This window comes from Onychostruthus taczanowskii, unplaced genomic scaffold (genome assembly GCF_017590055.1).
Source record: "Onychostruthus taczanowskii isolate IOZ18803 unplaced genomic scaffold, ASM1759005v1 scaffold41, whole genome shotgun sequence".
NCBI classification, from domain to species: domain Eukaryota; kingdom Metazoa; phylum Chordata; class Aves; order Passeriformes; family Passeridae; genus Onychostruthus; species Onychostruthus taczanowskii.
This window is the reverse complement of record NW_024501571.1, coordinates 155,448-177,537: the sequence shown is the minus strand read 5'-3', so window position 1 is coordinate 177,537 and position 22,090 is coordinate 155,448. Positions and strand designations below refer to the sequence as shown.

The 22,090-nt window shown below is 36.5% G+C and overlaps 1 protein-coding gene across 1 annotated transcript in view; it reads left to right on the top strand.

Annotated features, from left to right (window-relative positions):
• PCLO (piccolo presynaptic cytomatrix protein) overlaps positions 1-22,090 on the top strand; it is a 318,336-nt gene that overhangs the window by 175,991 nt on the left and 120,255 nt on the right. Inside the window, exons 7-9 of the mRNA XM_041413394.1 lie at positions 5,420-7,628; positions 12,699-12,835; positions 20,547-20,628. Coding sequence (XP_041269328.1) covers positions 5,420-7,628; positions 12,699-12,835; positions 20,547-20,628 — 2,428 coding nt within the window. The remainder of the gene's footprint in view (positions 1-5,419; positions 7,629-12,698; positions 12,836-20,546; positions 20,629-22,090) is intronic.

Sequence of the window (22,090 nt, the reverse complement as noted above, 5' to 3'; positions counted from 1 at the left end):
GATCAGGTTTTACTATGGGTTAGAATTTGTTCACAGCATGTATTACTCCACTCTCAGCACTGCTGATGAGACCAGCTTTTATTAAATACATCTTTGTATATATTTTCTTTACCATTCACAACTCATCTGCTACCCTTAACCTGATGGCTTCATTGGAGGGTTCCCACCTTCTGTGGTTCTTCATGCTATAGAAGTGCCCCTGTGTCAGCCTTAGACAGTGGAGAGAAGCTTCTCAATATTCTTGCTCTAATGTTTGTTAACCAGGGGTTAACAAAGGTGGTGCCTTCTCATCAGCAGTTACCACATGATAGATATTAAGTCCAAATTGTCCATAAAAACTTACATGAGAAACTTTCTTTGCACAGGACAAGTTACAAAACATTGTTCAGGACGTCTATAAGAAGATGTAGTTAAAGATTCCGTACTTAAAATGAAGTAATCTAATACTAGTGTATTATATTAGTATCTTCAGGAGTTTGGTCTCATTTGCAAGCAAGTTTAAAGACACTGTTAAATTACCGAGAAGTCCTTAATGAACGATAACAGATTTTCATGGATTCTTCGTAGTAAATTAAATGTTTAAAAGAATGAATTGCCAAAATTTCTAACTCTTCTGATCCATTTCTAAGAATGAAGAGCACATGCTGTAATACTGAGTAACACATTCTGAGCCTTTATAAGTAGAAAAGCTGTCTTACAATTGCAATTTTAACTGTGCATTTTGGGGCTTTGGAGGGGTTGCATTTGGGAAGGTTTTTGTTACATGAGAAAGCCAAGATGTGAGATCTGGAAAGTGAGCTACAGCACAGGCTTCACCTTAACAATCTGCACTGGTCCCCACCCTAGGTGATTTTTTTTTTTTTTTTTTTTTTTTTTTTTTTTTTTTTTTTTTTTTTTTGACTGGGAGAGTAATTTCTATTCCACTACTAGCTGACATCCTATCCAGTGAAAACAGTTTATTCCCAGTAATTTCATAAACACATCAGCATTCATCTCTCCACCTAATGCTAGCCATAGGTTTTATGAGACAGTTTATTGACTACATGGTCTTGGTTTGAAGACAAAAAATATTATTTGCATTGTTTTACTAGTAGCAAGAAAAAAACAGAATACAGCCAACTTTCTGCTGACATTTCAAGTCTGTTGCAAATTAGTGTCAAGTGTTTCAGGGAATCTAGCCCTGCAGAGAGTGAGGTTTTGTTCTTCTGCAGTACAGAACAGGATTTTCATCATGCTGTTGAGTCTTCTGGGGATTGTGGCAGAGGAGTAGCCTCATCTATGATCCACTTTACCTCTGCTTTTCACAGCCCCACAGGCTGTAGTAGTCTGACATCACTGTGTCTATTGTATAGCCTGGACATGACAAAGTAATAGGATGCTGTCATCACAACTGTAATTAGCTTCTGCAAATGCATATATGTATACATATTACATACATGATTTTCAGGATTTTTCCCTACTTATACAAAAATATATATGCATATATAAATTCAGGTCTGTTTTGTCAGCTCTAGAGAGGACCAAAGAAGAAGCTGAAGTTTGTGTGGTGATCACAGAAAATTTTAAAAGAGGGATGAATAATAAGGATTACATATTTATAGTAAAATTCAAAACATGCAAGAAGTATACAAGCATTTTATGCTCAAGTGTCAAAGCTGAGCTTTTGAGCAAATGAAACCAATATCCAAACATGGCTACCTGAAAGGAGAGCAGCATATCATGTTCAAAAACTGAGTTGAGAAGAGAACAAGAAAGATTGTGTAGCTAGAATCAAACACAGTGCTTAGAGGTAGAAATTCATCACAGGTATCCTGAGCTATTCAGTCTCCCAGAGTAAACTATCTCTTTAAGACATATAAAGAGCAGCAGAACATATTAGCATTTCCTAGTAACTGACTGATTCTTGCAGTAGGTCAGAGTCTTGCTGGCTTCATCAACAATGATATCAAATTAAAAGAGACAAAAATAGGTAGAAAAAGGTATTTTTAGAAAGATTCACAAAGAACAGGGTGATCATTGCAAAAGAGTTATTCCAAAGTCACCACACATATTAACAGTGTTCACAAGCCTTTGTCCAGATGACCTCTATACATTCCAACTCAGACAATAACTCACATCAAGACTAATGTGTATTGTCAAGGCAGAAAAGCAAGATTTTGCTGAATCTGTTTGCATGCAACCTTCAGCTCAGTCTTTTGACTTCCTTACTGTGATGTCATCTTGCCACTGAACTGCAAGGATGAGAAGACTTCCTCCTATGTTTATTTCAAAACTTTGTTAGTCTTAAGGAGTGGTGGTGGAAGGGCAAGATGGTTTGTTCCTCTGTTCTTTAGTTTGTAGTACTGCAGAGAACTTCTCAGCAGCTTTATTTCAAGCATGAGCTTTGGCCTTATTTTAACAAGGTCATATATGCTCAGAAGCATATATGATTACAATTAAGTCCACCTTGAAGGGATATTCCAGACTAATGTAAAATTATACAAGGGTCAGCAATAAAGTAATAACATTTATATGAGCATCATGGTAAAACAAAAATACAGAATAATTTACTTTTAGTTTTTTGGAAGTTACGCTTAACATTTAGAGTGATGGTTTGCTAAACAAAAAATTATTTTACAATTAGTGAGGATGCTGACAGTTAGCTAGAAGTAAACTGACTAGAATTAGTATGGAAAACATGGTAAAATATATTAGAAAACTTCATTGTTTATTCAGTCAGACAGCTTCTAAGGTCACCTGCCTGACATCTAACTTAACCTTTAACCGGTGATTGTAAGGTCTAAGAATGCCTGCTTGTACTTGATAGGTTTATGTGGCTCCAGAGTTGGTCTCATGAAGATTTCTGCCCCATCTTTCCTTTGGGTACTTCAAATGTCAAGTGAGCATACATTATAAAAGTCAGACAATGACCAAAAATACAGAGATAGGACTAGACAGCACAATTACCCCTTTCCACTTCCAATTCTTTTTGATAAAGAGATTAGAATTTGGCAAAGATCAGCCCTAGCTTGCTTCCCCCCCCCCCCCCCCATGCTACTTAACAAATTCAAAGGAAATGCAAAAACAAACAGTCACTTTAAAGTTGTCTGTCAAAATATTGCAGTTGAACTTCCCTTCAATCTACTAAGACAGTTCCCAGAGAGCATGCTAACATAAGTGATGGTGGAAATACCCAGGAACAAAAAAAAGATACACATTTTATCACAGTACTAATTTTCTTTTTCTTGTCCCAGTATAAATCTCAAGTAAAAGCAATTAAGCCTTCCTTTTGTGAGAATAGTAGCTAAATCTAGAGGTTATCAACACTTTTTCAAAAGCAGGTATAACATCTTCCTATATCTGAGTAGTCTTAAGTTTCTTCATATACAGAGAGATCTAAAAGCAATTTTTTTTGTTAAAACTCATAGTAATCTGACACTGAGAGGTATGCATCAGCAATTTAACTATTATCTGAAAATTTTAATTCCATAAAGTATTGTAGACCTTTAAATGACTGTTTTATTAATAGCACTTCCCAATACCAGTGACCATCTGTGACTGCTTCACCATCTGTGATCCCTATTTCAGTTCAGGAGGGGGAAATAACAGTGGTATTACACTGATTATACAATATAAAACATTAGCCAACTAGACCTACTGTAGATGATTAATTTGTCTTTGCTTATAAGTGCACACTGAGCAAGATAAAATTAGCTCCTTTGATTTGTTGGCACAACATGGGTTTCTGAAATGGCCACAGGAAGCTGAAAAGATTAAATTGCTTTTATTGAAATCTGAAATTGCAAAAGTTGATGGAATTTAAATCAAGAGAATAAAAGAGCTTAAATGGCACTTGAAAAGGTGGTCAATGTTTCCTTAAAGATCCATGGCAAATGATGTGTTGATTATTATAATTTTTTTAAAGCTAGGTAACAGAGGACCAGCAAAAGGGAATTGTCAATACTTCTTAAAAACTTGTACAGTTTGTTGATATAATAATATAAATATTATTTATATTAAAATAAACTGAGAAAGTGCTGATTTATAAACTCCTACTTAAAATTAATATTATTTATATCTTGTCTGAATGAAGTAGCAAGTATTTCAAAAGAAATGCCATTTTTAATTAAAAGCAGTTAATCCTTGCAGAAATGCTTTCCATGTCTGCAGAGGCAGGAGAGTTAATTTGATCAATATTGGTTTCATTCTTCTCTTATTAAACTGGGCTAAATTTTTTCCATATGTTGGTAGTAATATGTCTGCATTCTGTAAGGGCTGAGCTGATTTTTCTTTTGGTTTAGAGTACATGTGTAGATCAATCTCTTTTCCTTTGATAAGGCAAGATTTGCACGAGGCTTTTAGGAAGATAGGATGCAATTTCAAAATCATTCAGGTCCCACTTCTTAATCTGTATACATAGCGTGGGAGCCTAAACTTTATAACTAAAAAAATTCAAAAACATTAGTGATTTAGGATGCAAATTTAATTGCATCTAACCAGTTGCATTGTCTACTTCCTTAGCTGATGAAGAGACATTGGCACCTCAAAAAAAATTAGTTATCAGCCTAAAACAGATAGTTCTACATCAGGATTAATCATTCTTCTACCATAAACTGTGGGGAAGTCTGGACGTCTGGATGGAATTAAATTATTATAATTTTATACTGCTAATTTTTTTTTTTTAAGTTTTAAACTGTAGCTTCCTAACTGGAACAAATTTCATTTATGAAAGTCTTCAGTGAACTGAAGAAAGCTTATACCAGTTTCGTAAGGGACAAAAAGAAAATCCTCTGAAAAAAAAAATACATATATAGCATCACATATGAGGCAAAAAATTACAAGACCATGTAAGAACTCTCTGTCTTGGCACTAGAAAGTTCTGCTTTGTTGTCTGGATTTCAGTATAAGTTGTAGCTTATGGGGATGCATTCAGTGTCTGGCTCAGAGTCATCTATTTGGCTGTACAGATTATATATAAATTTAATTATGAATGCTTATATAAGTACATTTATAATTATACATAGTTTTTATTAAATTAAATGTTATATAAAAGGGAGGTGTATATGTATATGTATTCCCCTCCCACACACATGTGCATTATGTTTATGCATAACCATGCAGAAATTAAAAAAAAAAAAAAAAAAAAATCCTTTAAAATTACCATTTATTAAACTTTAAGAATATAAGGTAGATTTTTTAATCTTAGGCTAAACAAATTCCTGGTGAGTGTCATTCTTATTTTTGTATTAGATTGCTCATCTTTAGTAGACTGATGGCCATTTTCCTTTCTACTTTCTGCTGCTTAATCACAGATACAGAATTTCCTCTGGCTTAAAGAAAGTATGCAGTTAAGTTAAAAAGCCATACCCTGAAAAAATTTAAATAACTGTGATTAATTTTCCTTCAGGATAGTGATTCAGTCTTGTTTCTTCTATTGCAGTCTAAAGGTTCTTCAGGCATGACTCCATCCAGCACTCAAAAGAAGGTGAAGAGGACTCTGCCCAATCCACCTCCAGAGGAAGCAACAGCAGGAACTCAGTCCCCATATACTTCTGTGGGATCAGTTTCACGGAGAAGGATTTGTAGGACCACCACTATGGCCAGAGCCAAAATTCTTCAGGATATAGACAGGGAATTGGATCTGGTCGAACGTGAATCAGCCAAGCTTAGGAAGAAGCAAGCAGAGCTAGATGAGGAGGAAAAAGAAATAGATGCCAAGTTGAGATACTTGGAAATGGGCATTAATAGGAGGAAAGAAGCCCTACTAAAAGAAAGAGAAAAGAGAGAGCGTGCCTATCTCCAAGGAGTAGCAGAAGAACGTGATTATATGTCAGACAGTGAAGTCAATAATACCAGGTCAACCAGAATAGAAACTCAGCATGGCTTGGAAAGACCACGTACTGCACCCCAGACAGAATTTAACCAGTTTATGCCACCACAAACCCAGCCAGAAACACAGTTTGCCCCTGCTACAAGCCCATATGCTCAATATCAGTATTCATCTCCTGCCCTGCCAACTCAAGCACCAACTCAGTTCACACAGCAGTCACATTACCAACAACAGCAGCCTTTGTATCACCAGCAGGTTTCACCCTATCAGACCCAGACAGCATTCCAAACAGGAGCTACTATGTCCTTTACCCCACAGGCTCAACCTCCACCATCTCAACAGCCATCATATCAACTCCCATCACAGATGATGGTGATACAGCCAAAGCCAAGACAGACCACATTATATATGGAGCCTAAGATAACAACAAACTATGATGTAATTCGCAATCAGCCTCTCATGATAGCACCAGTTTCAACTGACAATAGTTATGCAGTTTCCCAGCTGGGCAGTAAATACTCTACCTTGGACTTAAGGATAGGACTAGATGAGAGAAACAGCATAGCAAGCAGCCCTATATCAAGCATATCTGCAGATTCATTCTATGCAGATATAGAACACCACCATACACCCCGAAATTATGTGCTGATTGATGATATAGGAGAACTTACTAAAGGAACAGGAGCTCTTGGTTCCAGTTTTAGCCTCCATGAGAAAGATCTGACCAAAACAGATCGACTTCTTCGCACAACTGAGGCCAGGAGAGCACAAGAAGTGTCAGACTTCCTGGCACCACTGCAGACTTCCTCTAGATTACATTCCTATGTTAAAGCTGATGAAGACCCAATGGAGGACCCTTATGAGCTCAAACTTCTGAAACACCAGATAAAGCAAGAGTTCCGTAGAGGTGCAGAAAGTCTCGATCATCTGGCTGGTCTATCACAGTATTACCATGGAGAGGGCAGCTACAGGCATTTTCCAAAATCTGAGAAATACAGCATAGGTAGGCTTACTCTTGAGAAACAGGCTGCTAAACAGCTCCCAGCAGCCCTCCTTTACCAGAAGCAGTCAAAACACAAGAAAGCCTTGATAGACCCCAAACTTACAAAGTTTTCACCTATCCAAGAAAGCAGAGACCTTGAGCCTGACTATTCAAGCTATATGACTTCTAGTACTTCAACACTTGGGGGAATTACTACTAGGGCAAGGCTTCTTCAGGATGATATCACTTATGGCCTTAGAAAAAACATCAGTGACCAACAGAAGTACATGGGGCCACCACTGACGTCATCCATTGGAGCAGGCCTTGGGACTGCACTAGGTCCAACAATGAGATCTGCACTACAAGATGAAGCAGACAAGTCTTATAGCAGTGGTAGTAGGTCTAGGCCCTCATCTAGGCCCTCCTCAGTGTATGGGCTCGATCTGTCATTGAAAAGGGATTCTTCCAGTTCTTCTTTAAGACTGAAAGCCCAAGAAGCTGAACCTTTAGATGTTTCCTTTAGCCATGCAGCACCTTCTGGAAGAACTAAACCAACCAGTCTACCTATTAGCCAAAGCAGGGGAAGGATCCCAATAGTAGCACAGAACTCAGAGGAGGAGAGCCCACTAAGTCCTGTTGGACAGCCAATGGGAATGGCAAGAGCGGCAGCCGGACCCTTGCCACCAATATCTGCAGATACCAGGGACCAGTTTGGATCGAGCCATTCATTACCTGAGGTCCAGCAGCATATGAGGGAGGAGTCACGGACTCGAGGCTATGATCGAGATATAGCCTTCATCATGGATGACTTCCAGCATGCCATGTCAGACAGTGAAGGTAAATTAGGCCTCAGACTGGTATCTTACTATCACAACGCAAATCCTCATTTCTATGCATGTGTCTGATTTTCGTTACACTTCAAAGACTTGTTCTTTTTCTGTTCCTTGGTGCATCTTCTGTGTATCTACATTTTTGGGGGTTGATTTGTTTTGTCGTATTTGGTATTTTTTATTTTACCCTAACATTTTCTGAATGGTGTTAAGCTACTGTTGCATGCTACTATATTGTTGTTGATTTCCTTTCCTTTTGGTTTGCTTGTGCATTTTCCTTTTCACTTGTTTATGTCAACTTTTCAATGATACTGTGTAGAACATTCCACGTATAATACAGATTCTGCCATCAGTCTTTATGTGCAGCTCTCTCCAGTGACTGTGAATCATTGAACTTATTTGCAATAGTTTTTGTTGGGATTTGGAAATAATCTCCCAAATCTCTTAAAAAACTCCAGTAATTTTATGTGCATGAAATTTCATGATAGAACTCAAAAAATTATAATTCCATCTCCCGATGCACCAATTGAGATCTCTGTTTATATAGAAATAGTCTGTTCATTAAGTACATATTATATGTTAGAACCATATAGAGCTTAACATGATAGCAAAATGACATTCTGCATATGGTTTGTTGAAAGCATCCTGTCATGTGGACTTCTGTGCATTCAGAATTGTGATTATGTAAGATAATTTGTCTTTGAATGGTGCAAGACAATCTCATACTTCAATAAAGGACATAAAGTATTTTACTTCTGTTGATGGGTTATGCAGTGTAGCTGGTTTTATATGCACCCCATACACGTCTGCCAAATAAGCACAAGAGTTTATCTCACTTGAGTTCATGAAAGGAACCTTTCTGATGTATTACAAATAGTGCAATTAAAAATGCTGCTTCTGAATAAGTACAGCAGAATGTTAAAGCTGATGTTGAGTTAATAATTGCAAATTATGTATCAGTTTTGTTTGAGTCAGTTCAGAATTAATATATTCTAAATTGTTTAAAAATCATAAAGACAGTTTGAAGGCAAATGAAATGAATATGTTCGAAATTGTATGCGCTCCATTAACGTTTTCTTATGTGTATTTACTGCACAATAAAAGAGACTTTGCATGCGCTCTATTGTCTGTAAATAGCAATGATTGTCTCAAAAGACATATTTGCATGATTATGAAGTAGTATGGTTTATTTTTCACATTTCTACTAACCTCTGTTCATTATTGCATTATTGATTTTTTACACATGCTGAATCCTTCATAAGCATTAGGAAAAATTATCTATTTGCCTTCCTCATACTTCATACTAAGGGCTTTGTTCTCTAAGTTTCTCTTCATATTTCTTAGATAGTTATAACCTCCTCATGAATTCTGTGTTTCAGGAGAGACTCAGGGTCATCAGCTTTTTTGATATTTATCAGGAGTTTAACTGTTTTTTATTGTCCTTCAATTCTTAACACACAGAGTCCTATAATTAAATCTAAAAGCAGTTGAGAGGAACTTCCCAAGTTGAAACTCATGTCATTCTTCCTAAATAAGCAGATGCTATCTTGTCTCCTCTCAGCTTGTGACTTTTATGGGTCATTCTAAAGTCACATTGTGAAAGATACAGGACTTTTTCTCCTGAAAACTGAGGAGAACCAGCCTGGACCAAAAAGATCCATTTTGGTGCTATTCTGCTGCATATGAACAGGTCATAGGAAATTACATATCTGCCCTACAGTTCATTATAGTTCTCATATATATTTGTACAAGACATACATGAATACTTCAAGTTGACCACGCTTCAGTTTTAAATCAGTCTCTGATTAGTTAGACCCTTTCCGTGGTATTCTAATTCAATTCACATATTCTGTATTAGATTGATGTGTCACTCAGGGCTTCCCCTTTCAACAGTCTTTTTATAATTTCTATCAAATTTTTTCTTCACAAATGGCCTATTTCTCTTGGGAAAACACTTAATGACATTATTTCAAATATGCAATCTAATAGCAAATAACCTGTATTGAAAATAATTAATATAATTTGGATGCAAGATAAAAAGTGTTCAAAAGAAGCAATTACATTTCTACAGAAAGTCATGGCCTTCTTTTTTAGGGACTGCACTCTTCTCTGTAGTGATCTGATGCACTGACATAGTTGATACAGCTAGTGGATAGCTGTTCTGGCTTGTTTCATCCAACCTTTTAGCACAATTTGCTTTGCAGCTTCTCTTTATTTTAAGCAACTGCTGTGTGGTCTTGATGAGATTTCAGTCAAAGAAATTAGTCTTAAGCACTGTCTTAGGAAAAATCTTCTTATACTACAGCTTGATTTATCATCTTAAAAGACTTTAAAAAATTAATTTAAAATGTTAAATTTGAATTGTTTTCCTTTGGTTCAAATTCAGAGACATGCATGACTTTCTGTTCATTTTTTATAAGTGGAATCCCATAACAAATACTAGAAGAGAATGCAAACAGGACTTTGAGTCCAAACCTTCTGGTTTTCACTTCAGGACATAAGCAGTGGTTATACTGGCATTCCAAACTTCAAACAGGTTAAAAAAGTAGCCTTAGTGTTGAAAGAGCACAAGATCCAGAGCTGCCCATTGAAAATAAACAACATTTTGAGATCTTGAAACACTTGGAATTTTCTCAGGGTTCCCAGTACTATGAAAACTGCTATCCAGCAAATAGATCTCTGTCAGCCCCACAGCTGCCACTTTCCACACATTATTAAGTATGCTGAAGATACTAATTTTCAAGAACGCTGAAGCTAGTACTCAATTTTATGAATATAAATAGCCTTTGCTGTTCAGAAGGTACAAAATGTACCTTTTCTCACCTCAAGCATTTTTTTTTCTTTTATATGCTAATTTGGAAATCCTTCAGCAGAGTTTAGAAGTTTAAAATTGAGATAACAAGACATCAAGATATCAACACAGCTGATTCTTTGTCATTTTTCATCTGTGGGATTTAGAGTGATCACTGTTATTTCTCTGATTGAATTTCTTGGATCCCACGGACTGGAGTTCAGTCTCACCTGGTTGATCTGTTTGGGAGGAACCATCTGGCTGCATTCTATTGGCCTTAGAATAAAAGGGTAACTTCTCTAAGACTGTCAGTGGTTCCTCGTGGCTGTTGTCAGGTTTCCAGCTGTGCCAAATCCCAGCAAACCAAAACCAATGGGGTGTGTGTGTTCATGTGAGTGTGGGGTGTGTGTGTGTCTGTATACACATATATTTACAACTTCTTAAATTTCAATAAAATACACACATTCATCACAGTTTGATTTAAAAAATAAAAAAAAAAATAGGCTGGTCTGAACTGCAGTATGGAATTCTACATTTTCAAGAATAGTAATCCAGGAAATGTTACGTCAACTGAGGCAGGAGGGAAAAAAAACTCCTTCTTTCATCTGCTCAGATGATGACACAGAATGTGATAGCCAGCATTAGTGTCTGGGGTCAGGAATATGTATTAAATTCATCATGCAAGCTTCAGAAAGAAGTTCTGTCAGGATGAGTTATGGGTAAGCCTGCTTTGTGCAGCTACTGATCAACTGGCATAAATGTGTAAAGCATAAAATTTTTGCATGCTAGATCATAGTGGTTTATTGATAGCAGTTAATGACTTATCAGTAGTGAGATAAGCATCAACCTCTTATAATGTTTCTTGTAATTCATATATTCTTATCTAAATAATATTAAATAAACGATTTCATGTTAGATTAAGTTTGTGCACAGTCATGAAGGGACTGTATAATATCAATCATAATATGAACCAAGATTAAAAAAAAAAAATTTGTAGGCTTATTATATTATATAGAATGTTGGTTTTACAACATACAATGTATTCTTTTAAAAATATAATGCATATATGTTATTCCTCTTTTTGGAAAACTTTAAGAAAATAGTAATGAAAAAACAACTTCCTTCTTTCCCATTAACATTTTTTTGAAATTCTTTCTTAAACCAAATAGATAATGTTTATTTTCACAATTAAATAGGAAAGATTATTAACACTACCATTTTTCCTTTTAAATTCTTTTCTATGTCATGTTCATTCACTCTTGCTGTTATAGAAAAAACTGGTCTTATTTAAGTTTTACAATTTCTTGTGGTTTTGCTGAAACAAATATTGTCTTCCTTTGAGTTCGAAATTTATTTTGCTTAATAAAGCATAAAATTCAAACTTGCCTTACATTCTACATTGAATTACCTGAACATTGCATTGGTTTACACTGATTGGCAACATAGGAGAAAACAGGACATGATTCTGATCCCAATGGAGTGACACTTATGTCCCAATAGTCAGTAAGCATAAATAAATGCATTTGGAAAACTGATTTCAGTGAAATGATGTTATTTGATCCCTTTAAGATGCCTAATACAACATTTACTGTTGCAAACAGAATATTAGTCTTGTAGAATTTTTGCAGAAAAAACATTAGAAATCCATACATAAAGGTTCATACTGCAAAATCGGGGGATGGAATTAAAAATGAGAACACCTGTAATATTTCTGCTTAGAATTTCAGCTGCATAGGTTTGTTTCCAATCTTCTTTGATTTGGTTTCATATTGATTTCATAAAGAGGTTGTCATTTTCTTGTATGTAGTTCCAGATTATTTCCAAAATATTTTGAGCAGTATTCAGTTCAGAAATTTGGGTATTAGTGGAGTCTGCATTTTGAGGGTTGGTTATTTTGAGTTTTGATTTGGATTTTCTGAGTTTAGGGTTTTTTTCTTAGTCCTCTGCAAAATACTTAATATGGCTACATTTTTCTCAACAAACATTTTAGAGATATGTGAAATCTGCAGTGTATTTTTTGGCTGCCAGAAGGGGGAAGTGGCTATAGCACTTGGTAAATATCTTCTGTATTTAATATCCATGGTTCTGACATAAACAGAATCTTCTCCCTTTGCTGTCTCACAGCTAAATAATGCTCAAGTTCAATGTCTCAAGTCTCACCTCTAACTTTGCTTTAGCTGCATGGCCAATTAGTAACCACTCTGCATGTTTGCTATGCACAATGCACATTCTTGCCCTTTGCCCAGCACTGGACCAGAGCATTTGACCTGTCCTTGGTTTCCAAAGCCTATCATCTCCGTCGGGAAGAAACAGATTGGTTTGACAAGCCCAGAGAGCCTCGTTTGGAGAATGGACACATCCTTGACAGAAGGCTGCCAGAGAAGTTGTCACACTCTCGACCACTAAGTCAACACCAAGATCAAGTAAGCTGTCAAATAAGATGTGCCTCTAGTTTTATAAATGGCTGATAATTTAATCATACTGTCCAAAAGTTCCCGTAGGAACTACAGGATTACTCAAAATCCACCTGCCTTCAGCTGAAGTGCTGTTGAACCTGTACTCATCATCAACATTTGATGATGAAATTAGATTAACTTTCCTCTACAATTCAGTATTAATTTTTCAGATTGTATTTTGACTTCTGAAATATAACTGAAAATATCTGGAAAAAAAATTTAAAAAAAGAAAATAGTTTAATTTTCCCTTACCAGGTTTATCTTGTCCAAATTCAAGTCTGTTCTTTTAGTTGAAGGAAAATAATTCCTTTATCCTGTTGACATTTTTTCCACTTTCAGTTGGTAAGTATAATCCCAACAGTCTGTGATTAATTATTGAATAAATCAGCAAGACTCTATTAATCTAATACTTAGAATTTTCAGTTATTAGAGAGAAAAAACAAAAATACCGTAGTCTGCTTTTTCAAGCTTGCCAACTTTAAAACCTAGTTTACCTTATGGTACCATTCTGTTTCCATTTTATATTAACAAAGTTTATGTATTTCAAATCTCTAAGGTCTTCTGTTGCTTGTTTCAGTTGTCATTTTTTTTTTAGAATGAATAGAATATACCAGGATATAACCTAAATCTTTTTTATTAATTGATTTAGGTTATATCCTGACATATTTTATATTTTTATATAGATTACATTTTTACATAAGATCCAATCAATGCAGTGAATGCATTTCCTCAAGACTAGAGGAAATAACCTCCAATTGCACCAGGGGAGGTTTAGATTAGATATTAGGAAAAATGTCTTCATGGAAAGGATGGTCAAGCATTGAAACAGGCTGCCCAGGGAAATGTTGGAGTCATCACCCTGGAAGTGTTCAAGAGAAGTGGATGTGGCACTTGAGGACATGGTTTGTGGTAAACATGGTGGTGGTAACCCAGTTGAATTTTATCATCATAGGTGTCTTTTCCAACCTTAACAATCCTGTGATTCTGAGAGAAGATATTGCATGGCCCCTTTGTGATACTTAATAGCTTATATTGCTGACATTAATTCCTCAGATAACATGCAACACAAGAATATCTCAGTATTACACAGCCTTTAAAAGTTTTATGCTGGTGAGCATTTTCAGTGACATTTGACAATCAAATGTAGGTTTTATGAAGGAACGGTGTAGATTTTACGAAGTGTTAAAATGTCTTCCAATACAAGCTTTCATTTATTTTCCCCTCCTTTTCTATCCCTAGCATATATTGAGATTTACACATCCTGTGTTGTACTGAGCCTACTCATTTCTTTTTGAGAAAAAGTGGTTTACATTATATAATTTTTAGCAATCTATTAAAATATATCTATGATTCTATGAATCAACTTAATTGCAAGATAAAGGATGTTTTTGAGTCTTAACATCTCTCAATATCATGGCAATAGTTAAAAAAACTGTCTCTCTGAGCACTTTAATCCTCATGAGAAGCATTTATTATTCCAAGCATACATAATTGTATTTTACCACTACATCTTTCTGAGGTAAAATTGAAAATTTTCCTTGAAAATCAGGTTTGTCCAAAAGAATTACAGCTAACCCTGAGCTCCGTGATCAGGAGGTGATTAGTATGATAGACTTAACTTCTAGAGCTTTTTTTGTCCTGGGAAACAGTTCCAAAGTCTTAGTCACAGAGATCTCATCTTTTCTTTTTTCCATGTATAAATAGTAATATACTAGGACTGGTTGAAAAGTTTTATTCAAAATTTTTCAGCAGGAAGGTTAAAGAGCCTAAGAGTTCTTGTTTTCCTGGATATTTCCAGGAAGAAAATAGCTATTTTTTTTCTCCCTCAAGCTATCTCCATGATTATAGGAAAATAGAGATACACCATCAAAATCTTGCCAAAGTAATTTTTCAAGATTTAATGAAATATGGGATGTAAATTGGAGAGTGAACATGTTCTAAATAACTCTAACTGACTCCATGTAAAGCCTCAGCAGAAGAGAAGAAGTGATGTGTGAGGAGAAGTTTTACAACAGTTCCTTCTTCTTGTCTTTCCATCCAGGTTAGCTACTGTCAGTCACACATTAGTACAAAATAGTATCAATGACTCTGCAGAAGAGAGAAATTCCAGGTTTCACCAACTCCACATCATCTACCTAATCAAAATGTTACTCAGAGCTTGTGTACTTTAAGAGTCTTCCGTGAATATTTGTTTAAGATAACTTAAAAACAAATATATTTTCAGACACATCCAGAAATTAAATTGCTTTATGGCAAGATAAAAAGGGCCAGAGATATTTTTAAAAAGTTTCATTAGCTCTGTGCTGAGTTGTGAAATACTTACTAATAGGAGAAAGTAAATCTGTGTTAACATCTCTATTTTTTAACATTAGTAATACATTTTCAAGCAATGAAGGCAAATAAACCATATCAGGGCAATGAGAGTGGTGAGGCAAGTGAGTCACTCCTTAAGGGCTTTTTCAGCCCTGTGTGTAACAAAAGGGTTACTGAGTTTATTGTGCAGTCCTGTCTGTCTCCTGTATCCACACCTCAGTAACGCACAGGAGCCTGTAGTGCCCAAGAATGATGTACCCTAGAGACAAAAATGGCAAGTCATTCTCCATCCAGAACCATCTGAACATATCCACCTTCACCCAGAGCTTCCTTTGCTGCAAATGATTTCCTGAAATAGGTTAGGAGGGAAGTTTCCTGGTTAGCACAGGAATTAAGCCATTACAACTCCCTTAATATCCCTTACTGAGCACAAACCAGCCACAGAAAGAATAATTTGCATCAATAGCAATAATCTGCTTGTAATAAGTGTTTCCAAACACCCTTGTTGGCTCTAAATTTGCTATTTTTATGATCTTACGTGTTAAAAAATTAAAAGATTTTAATGACCCCTACAATATGCGTATTCCAGAAAATTTTGGTTCACACATGCAAAATATCAATTTTCTTACTAGATAAAATCAGAACTGCTTGATTACATCCCACAGAGCCTGTACAACTGAAGGTAATAAATAAAGCACAACCCTGAGCCTTTGAAGCAAGAATGCAGTGGAGTGACAGCCCTGAACCTCCAGGTTTCCATGGATTTCTTATAACCTAGTAGATTAAGCTCACATACTGTATTATAAATATTAAAATTGTTTCTATAGCAACTTCTGTGGTGCTATTTAGTATTCTGAAATCATGTTGAATTGCAGTTCAGTTGAATCTCTTATTAGCCTTTTCTCAATGTATTGATTCTGGACTGCTTCCCTGAGGATGTTAAACCTTATCAATACATAATCCATTGTAGAATTCCCACTGATAACTGTTGACCTCGACAGTTCGCTGTCACTTCCAGTTCACCAGTAACTTCTTTAAACCCCCTGACATCAAGAGGTTTTTTTCTTATTATTTTCTGTGAAAAATATTTCCATATCCTGAACTAAACTGGCTGTTACAAGCAATCTGGGAAAGAACAGTAGGAGAAGGTGCCAGGAAAGTAAAAGTTCATGACAAGGGCATGGACAATGAGAGTGTATTAAGAGGCTATAAGTAGTTTTTCAGTGAGCGGTTTTAAATACTTCCAGTCATCATAAGTAGGTCTTTTGAAACCCTAAATTAATAATAAAATCATAAACTCATCATAATAGCAGTATATTGCCATCAATTCACTTAGGCAACAGTTTCCAAATCACAAAAAGAAGTCAAGGGTCCTATACATGAAACCTTTTGAATGCAATCCCCTATTTCTAAACACCCTAAAAAATGATATGCTTTTCTCTTCATTCATTGGTTACTACCATTTTCTTGAAATTTAAGTCAAGCCTTTTAGGGGCACTTGGAAAATTAGAATTTACAAAAAAAAAAAAAGGGTCAAAAAGGGAATAGTGGGGCTAAAATGAGAAAATGCATTTGTGACAGAGACACAGAAGCTATCAGCAAACTTTTGTTCCACATTTTTGAAGTCCACCTAATTAGTTTTGATTGTTTTCCAACTAGCGAGGAGAATTTATTTTAAATTGTAGTAAACTGTTTTCTGTTAGAGACTTGGTTAGGAGTGGCATTTTGTGGTTGAATTCTCTGGAAATGTGATGAGAAATTGGAAATTTCCAACTTTAGTATAATTGTTCAAATATTTAATCTAAAGAGTGGATTGTTAGCCACCCCCTTACTGTAATTCACAAATGAATTTGTCTGGCGGTGCCTCATTTCTTAGTCATTCAGAAATGTTTTTATCTCTGCATGCCAGAATGACTTATGGAGCAAAGGTCAGTGTTGAATTTAGCTAATTGCTGAACAAAATGCAGCTAACTTTGTAATTTATTAATGAGCAGGAACATTGTATTTGTTAAGTTTTTATTCAGTGTGTCTTTTGGAAATTATCTCCATCACTGGGGATTTATCAGCAGGAAGAACTTTCCACCTTGAGGATTTTGAGACAACTCAACATTTGTGCTCTGCACAGAGGGAATGTAGAGGTTCAAAGGGGCAGAATTACCACAGCTGGAGAAATTCTTGGTACCAGCTTGCACGGGCCTTGTGTGCTCATGCAATTACCTGTGGTATTCAGAAATTAGGATGGAAACTGCCTAACCCACCACGCTGAGCATCCACCACCTTGTTCCTGGATACCTACCTCAGGTAAATTTTGCCTTGAAAATGGTAGGGTTATTTCCCAGAGGACAACAGCCAACTTTTAAAATCAGAAACACTTTTGGTGATCCAATCCAAAGCAATTGATACATTATAGGTGTGGCTATGGCCTGGAAAATTAAAATGCAATTAATGAATTTAATTTCTTCAACTTGAATACAGCACTGGGGATATTTTTTCTTCTTGATTATCCTCTTTAACTTATTATTATTATTACATTATATTATTCCCTTTTATGAGGCTTCTATAATGTTCGTTTATCAGACAAAACACTTAAAGACAACGGGAAATGAAATGCATTTTTAAACTCATCTTCTGTTAGAAGCCCTCAGCACAATTATTTCCCATTCATTCCATTTTTGGAGGGCCTTTTAGCTGAGTAATGACATGAACCACATGACCAGAGCTTACATTTCCTGAGGAAGAGGATGATATGCCAGTGCTGAACTATACAAATCAAGTGTACTGAACTCCCAAAGAGGTGAGGAAGGATGACAGGGGCAGATGGCAGAAATCTCTGGGGTTTGTAGCAGATATGTGGGATCAAGTCAACTTCTGCCCTGTGACCTAAATCTGAGCCTGTGGACTTGTCCTCTGCTGCTGCAGCTGTGCAGTGGGAGGAGAGCCCCTCTGCCCCAGATGGGATTTCCACTGTCATGGCTGTATGGCTTCAGTAGGGTCCCTCTCAGTCTTCACTGGGGGAAGACTCAGCTAGAAGGAATTCCTGGCCTATATTCAGGTGAAGGGAAACTAACTTTAGTGGAAGTAAGAAGATGTGAACAACTGGAAACACAAAATAATTTGTGCTCTACAGGTTTTGAAATATTCTAGTAAATTTTCTGATAAATTTTCAGATAAATTTCAGAATAATGTGTTTATTGCAGGTTTTGAAATATTCTAGTAAATTTCAGATAAATATGCTGACTTGATTAAAGCAAAACATCAAGAACAATGCAATTGTTCTCAGTCTTATCTATTTACAGCAACCTCTGTTTTTTCCTATTCTGTTGCTTTCAGAAATGTACTGGTCTGAAAGCAAAAGCCTAATGACATGTTCCATAAAATACTGATACCCACTAACAATAAAAGAATAATATACTACCCTGGATGTTAATATAATTCAATGCTTTTATTCAGACCTATATGAATCACAAAGATTTATTCTTCTCATAAAGTTCTGGAAGTAATGAGGAAGTAATAGGCTAAAGAAGGAGACAGTCTACATTTTCTGATGTATTTGTTACCAGTCATGTACAATATGGCATTGAATATTCTTGGATTGTTATTTATTAAAAAAATGAAAGAAGATAGATCAAATAAAATAGTATGAATCAAAATTTAAGAGCTGCAGCATTCCTCAGTTAAATTGAATTACTCCTACCAAAATGGATCCCAGCTAAGGATCTATTCATATGTGTTCGTACACTTGTAAACAGCAATATTTCATATTTTTTATTTAATTTAAAATAAAATTAGATGCATTTTCCAGATTTTTTACAATTTTATGTAAGCTACCTGTGACAAATCCATCACTTTTATTGTTATATAAAACTTTCTGAATTTTTGACAGTGCCATTAAAAACATAATACTCTCCCTAGCCATTAATGACTGTGGCAGCCTCATGGAACTTTATACACTCCTGGTAGTATTAGACTCTATGTTCTGACAAAATTCCATGGTAAATTCAAATGTCTGCCTGATCTCTTGTACTGATTTATTCTGGAGCTCTTGTCCACTACCAAATCCATGATCTCCTTTATGTCTGACATTAATTACAGTCAATATTACTCTCACTGTGTTATGGGAGGATTTGAGTCTTCCAGATGCAACATCATTCACTGGATAAGTAACTGAATTATGACAACAGATGTATAAACTCTTCTTCTCACTGTGGGATTGAGCTAAGCAAGTTTTTTGACTTCTCAGTTTCCCTTCCCATCATTTATGTGTGCCATCCATTTACTTCATAAACTCTCCAGAGCAGAACTAGGTTTGAAGTGCTTGGCTCAGGAGAAGCTTAATTCCTTTAAATGCTACTTAAATATACATAATAATAATAAACTCTTGGCAGCAGGCTGCTGATGCACGCAAGCTGCTGCACACAAGCTGCTGCATTGCCATTCTGAATAGCACTGTCCCCTTGGCTGCTCGAGGCTGCTCCCTGAGGTCCCATCCTGGAGCAGGCACAGTCACACTCCCTCCTCTTGGTCCAGGTGTATCACCCAGACTTGGAACTGACATGAGGCAGGGAAGTGATGGGTTCAGCTTTGTTACCAAAAGACCAAAACTGCAGGCAAAAGGGGGCTGTGATGGCTGTGAGGGGAGTGTTGCACCCAACACTCTGCAGAGGCATTTTGGTGTGGGCTGGGGACGGTCACCCCTGGAAGGTAGGTCAGTCCCTGCAGCTTGGACCCTCCTGTACCCAAACCATGGGGCATTTCAACAAGAAAACTGGCTCTTTAGAGTCTGTTGTAGGGTGCTTTACTTTCAGCTTTGATGCGGTCTAGGATAAGCCCAGGTAAATGTTGCACATTTTCATACAATGTAGTCCTACGAGTCTTAGTTTGGGTCTTTCAAATGGCTTTTGGGATTTGAAGACAAGAGGTGCATTGGAACATGTGGTTTTGCTGAAACTGAAGCAGTAACTCATGGATGGTAACACATTAACATTTTGTTTACATGTCTAAGAAAACAATTTTCTAAAAACTACAGGAAAGTAGTTTCTTATGTTAAACATTGCTTGAATAAAGGATTAAGGTTAAAAGAAGCTACAGAAGAGAGTGACCACCTTCTAGTCACTCAGAAAAATCAGAAATAAAGCCATATTTGAAATTAATCTGGAGTTATGGAAGCAAATGTTCATTACCCCATGGAAGGTATTTGCAGTCTGGCAAATGTCTCCAAACTTGGGAGAGTTTTTGAATTGAGAAGTTCTGGTATTTCCCTGGATGAAATAAGTTTGTTTATTTATTTCTGTTTCAACTGTCTGAAATTACTTATGCAATTATTGTCGGTTTATCTTTTTATGACATGCATATTTGTGTTCCTCAGATAAATGGGAAGCCCCTGCAGTACATTTTCCCTCATACAAGGCTCAAACTACTGAGAGACCCAAAGGACCACACAGTTTCAGGTAAAAAAACACTCTACCAGACATCATAATTAATTTGATTAGCATGAATTATACAACAGATTTCCAGTATTAAAAATAATTCCTGTGTGTATGCAGCAGGAAATTCAGTGGTCATTTTAAATCTTGCTCATTGGCTATAACAGAAAGCAGCAGTGCATAAAAAAGGTCATGACATCTGTTCGAGATATATAAGCTATACAGACATTAAAAACAGAGAAGAATTGGTTGTGTTATCCATATGAACAGTCTGTTTTGCTGTTGCTTTTTATGTAACTCTATATTCTCTGCATGAGTCCTTATAAAATAAGCTTGTGTAGGTGTTCAACATGTACAGAACTGAGAATTTTTTTCTTTCTGTTCGGGAACTCTGCCCCCAGTGCCCCCTCACTCCCCCCATAGAGGGGGTTAGGAGAACAATCAGATCCCATTTTTCTGTGATGTCTTCACATGGAGACATTTATCACAGGACTTCAAGATTTATTCTCTGTTTCCCTGACACTGACATAAATGTTCATGTAAGTCAGAGTCTGCTTGCCAAGGAGATGAAAGTAGCAGAGGTGATGTTCATTCACCTCCCAGACTGAGAGCTGGAACACAGTGTGATATTTCCATGTGTCAAACTGTAAATGCTGCCAGTACAGGACCTGGTACAGTTAAGGTCTGTCTGTCTGAGCTTCTGCAATTGTGTCCTTTCTCACATCTAATACTGATAGAGAACTCAAACTTATTTCAATATACTGGTTTTTTTCTTTCAGAGGTAGGTGCTTTAAGTGGTTTTGCTGTGAAACCATCAGACTTTCTTTTAACTTGCTTAAAAGATTCTAATAGTGTGTGTCAAACTCTGTTTCTGCACAGAAGTAATTACTGACTGCCAGCCCTGGTGTTCCCTCGAGCATTAAGCAGAAAGTGGCATGAACTTACTTGAATTGCTAAATATTGTTTTCACAGAGTTTCTGGCAGTAAAGTCTTGATAATTTCCATCCTCAGTACCCACCTCATATTTAGGGTGTTAAATGAATGTTCTGTATGCATTATGAGGTATTTTCTTGTTAGTCAGTGTAACACCCACCGATGATTTCAGGCTGCAGAAAGACCCCTCCACCCACACAGCCCAGTCTGAAAGGAGCTGCCAGCTCGGCTGTGTGTCAGCCTGTGCTGCTCCAGGCCCTCACAGTCCACAGGAACTCCTTGGCATCCTTGTAGGGATCTTTGCCCTGCGGGCTGATGAGTAATGCTGTGATCCAAGCTGCTGTCTTACTCAGAAATAAGAGGAACTACAACCACGCAACTGTAAAGCTCGTGATTTAGTGTTGCTGAAGCCTGCTCTCCTATGTTAAATTACTTACCCTTATGCAGTGAGAAATGCCTATTCCAAATTCTTGATTAACTCTCATGCTGGCAGTCACAGCAACACACTGTGCCTCAGGGAAAATGCCTTGTGAGCAAACCCAAGGTGTAGATA